We start from the raw sequence: 4,115 nt of genomic DNA on the forward strand, positions 1-4,115 counted from the left end.
CTATGGTGAACAGACAAACTTGGGCGGATATATCACAATCTTGGCATGGCAAAGAACGGCAGTTGAAGAAAAGATGTACGCTTGTCTCTAGTAATATTGTTTTCTGTGTCGAGATTATCTCTAGTAATACTGAACCACGCTTGACACATGACTAGTCATGGGTGAAGAATTTTTTCCTTGACAACATTTCCCTAGTATTCAGTCTGTTTTGTTGAAACACCAGTTGATACATGACTAGTCATGCAAATTGAAGATAGGTTCCACAAGGAGTGAACCAGTGCTATTCGTGTCAGCCTTTGAACCAGAAAGACAAACGGGGATGATCATATTTCCAAATATCCAGCTGGTCTGTTAGCAGTATCGCTTCTTGATTAATTTCTTCTATAAATAAGGTGTTCACAACCATCCTTGTGTATATACCATTAGACAAAAAATGAGTAAAATTTATGACACCAACGTTATGATTATTATTTGAAATAACAGTGCAAATGGATGCCAAAACAACATCCTTTCTCACAGATAATAACAAACATTATATTAATCATGGACGTCATATGATGCTAGCAGGCCCGTGTTGACTTGCACCATAAACTGCAGCTCAACATTTTCTTTGGAGAGGACCTCCACCCCTGGCATATCTTCAAGCCCGATCGAGCACTTGTTGAGCGGGGTGAATGACATTTCCACACAGTGAGTCAGCCGCAATGGCTGCCGCCCACTCTTGTCTCCTTGGTAGTCCCTGATCAGGCCTTGGCAAACGTTGAGGCGTCTCACCACATGGTCATAGTCTACCTCACAAAAACTAAGAACGGGCATCATCACCGTTCCCTTCTTGGCATCTTGCAGCATTTTCTTGATCTTACCGCCAGCGGCAGTGAAATGGCTCTTAAGGATGTCGATAACGACGAGCACTAGGGCTCGGAGGTCCTTAGCCTCGGCACTCTGATTGTCCGACTGGAGGGTAGACAAACAGAATTCTTGCGAGAAGGGATCGCCGTAGGGGTAGTTGATCAAGGCGTTCTTGCATGCTTCCACCATGAGCTTGGTCGCTTTGGGCTTCCCACTAGCAGAGCTGCTGGATTGAGCAGTTATCACTACAGCAAGGAGCATGAAGAGGATGGTGGAGAAAATGATGGTTGTCCTTGGCATTGTTGCGATTACAACAGGGATAGCTAGAAACCTAGAAGTACTGAAGTGCTGAGAGATATGAGAGATAAGTGGAGATAAATAGAAAGAGAAGGGTGTGTATTGCAGAGATGGATGGATGGAGGCGATGTACATGCGGATGGGAATTCTTTATAATGATTGCAATGGGATATCATAAATGCAGTATGCACCTTTGGTCGTGGATATGTGCACTATCGGTGTGCAGTATCTGCTGAATGCTCTTTTTGGATCTGTACATATTAATGCTCTCTATGTTCGACGAATACACAGCTGCTCACTATAGATTTTCTTGTAGTAATACACATCTTACTTCCATGAATTCAGTAATATTCAGAAGTTTTACATCACTTGCAATTATATTCCAGAATAATAATACTGCAGACACAGTGTTGCTCCTATAGTACCAGGTGACAATAAAAGTGGTGAAGTAGAGAGGAGCAAGAGTTAGTGAGCATGTGTGTTTTTCTCAATTGTTTCTACTTGTTAACTTTCTTAACTAGACGAATAAAATTAAGCTGATATTATGCTATATAAACTGGGTGTCCCTATTTACTGAAAATGATTGTCGAATATGCAAACATACAATTATAGGTCCTCCATTCTTTACAATATGATGAACATATAACAAAATTATATCTTCACGAACACAATAGCTGGTAAAGGATATTTGACTTGAATGGCTACTTGATCAACGTGACCAACTACATCCTTAGTAGATATTAGTCAGATCAACAGCTAACGAAGTACTAAATTGTGAATGTTCATCACATACGTGTCTACAACCCCTAATAAATTCAGATGAATATATGTAATACAAAAAGAGAAATTGAACATGAATAGTGTCAAAAGGACACTATTCACATCTGGATTTATGTTTGTGTATTTCACATTTTGATCTGAATTTTTAGGGGATGTGCACATATACGTGATGAACATTAAAAAGAAAATCAAAATATTTTGACATATCTAAAGTTGAACTTTTCAACCTTGTATCATGTTATCACATGAATGATGGTATCACATGATCTTCTCCCTAGTAGCAGTATACACACATTGCGAGTATACAAAATTGTCGTTGTTTATTGAATATTAATTGTCGATGTTTTCATAGCTCCTCCTGAACTAAATTTACGTGCTTGATGATCATAGGGATGTTTGGGATGAGAGAGATAGACATGGAGTTTCTGTAGCGCCAGCTTACAAAATATTAATTGCCCCTGAAGACGAGGTAATTTACTGTATCCTCATGCTTCTGTATTTTGATTTATGTAGGTCATATATGAACCAATCCAAAATGTTGCAAGCCATGTCTGCAAAGTATTTCTTTAATTCCATATACAATATATGAGATAATACCTTATAGCCTCAACTCCAAATATTGTCTCTGTTTTTGTCTTTCATATATATTTAATCAACGGGTGATGTTATAGTCAGTTTGATGGGATGCTACTGAAAAAAATAAATGAACAAATTTATGAAAATGAGGTATTGGATCTTCCATACAACCAGGATGTTGGTGAGTACTTACAGTTCAAGGTATTTTATGCTACATTTACATCGTGTAATCCATGCCTAATATTCAGAAGTTTTATATCACTTGCAATTATATTCCAGAATAATAATACTGCAGACACAGTGTTGCTCCTATAGTATCAGGTGACAATAGAAGTCGTGAAGTAGAGAGGAGCAATAGTTAATGAGCATGTGTGTTTTTCTCAATTGTTTCTACTTGTTAACTTTCTTAACTAGACGAATAAAATTAAGCTGATATTATGCTATATAAACTGGGTGTCCCTATTTACTGAAAATGATTGTCGAATATGCAAACATACAATTATGGGTCCTCCATTCTTCACAATATGATGAACATATAACAAAATTATATCTTCACGAACACAATAGCTGGTCAAGGATATTTGACTTGAATGGCTACTTGATCAACGTGACCAACTACATCCTTAATAGATATTAGTCAGATCAACAGCTAACGAAGTACTAAATTGTGAATGTTCATCACATACGTGTCTACAACCCCTAATAAATTCAGATGAATATATGTAATACAAAAAGAGAAATTGAACATGAATAGTGTCAAAAGGACACTATTCACATCTGGATTTATGTTTGTGTATTTCACATTTTGATCTGAATTTTTAGGGAATGTGCACATATACATGATGAACATTAAAAAGAAAATCAACATATTTTGACATATCTAAAGTTGAACTTGTCAACCTTCTATCATGTTATCACATGAATGATGGTATCACATGATCTTCTCCCTAGTAGCAGCATACACACATTGCGAGTATGCAAAAATGTCGTTGTCTATTGAATATTAATTGTCGATATTTTCATAGCTCCTCCTGAACTAAATTTACGTGCTTGATGATCATAGGGATGTTTGGGATGAGAGAGATAGACATGGAGTTTCTGTAGCGCCAGCTTACAAACCATTAGTTGCCCCCGAAGACGAGGTAATTTACTGTATCCTCATGCTTCTGTATTTTGATTTATGTAGGTCATATATGAACCAGTCCAAAATGTTGCAAGCCATGTCTGCAAAGTATTCTTTAATTCCATATACAATATATGAGATAATACCTTATAGCCTCAACTCCAAATATTGTCTCTGTTTTTGTCTTTCATATATATTTAATCAACTGGTGATGTTATAGTCAGTTTGATGGGATGCTACTGAAAAAAATAAATGAACAAATTTGTGAAAAATGAGGTATTGGATCTTCCATACAACCAGGATGTTGGTGACTACTTACAGTTCAAGGTATTTTATGCTACATTTACATCGTATAATCCATGCCTAATATTCAGAAATTTTACATCACTTGCAATTATATTCCAGAATAATAATACTGCAGACACAGTGTTGCTCCTATAGTACCAGGTGAAAATAAAAGTGGTGAAGTAGAGAGGAGCAAGAGTTAGTG

General features: G+C 36.8%; 1 protein-coding gene across 1 annotated transcript; it reads right to left on the minus strand.

Moving 5' to 3' along the window:
* Positions 1-537: 537 nt before the first annotated feature.
* LOC123170756 (uncharacterized) lies at positions 538-1,250 on the minus strand. Its single transcript, XM_044588529.1, has one exon. It carries the CDS (start codon positions 1,147-1,149, stop codon positions 538-540), a length of 612 nt encoding a protein of 203 aa, XP_044444464.1. The 5' UTR covers positions 1,150-1,250.
* Positions 1,251-4,115: the final 2,865 nt, after the last annotated feature.

This window comes from Triticum aestivum, chromosome 7D (genome assembly GCF_018294505.1).
Source record: "Triticum aestivum cultivar Chinese Spring chromosome 7D, IWGSC CS RefSeq v2.1, whole genome shotgun sequence".
NCBI lineage: Eukaryota > Viridiplantae > Streptophyta > Magnoliopsida > Poales > Poaceae > Triticum > Triticum aestivum.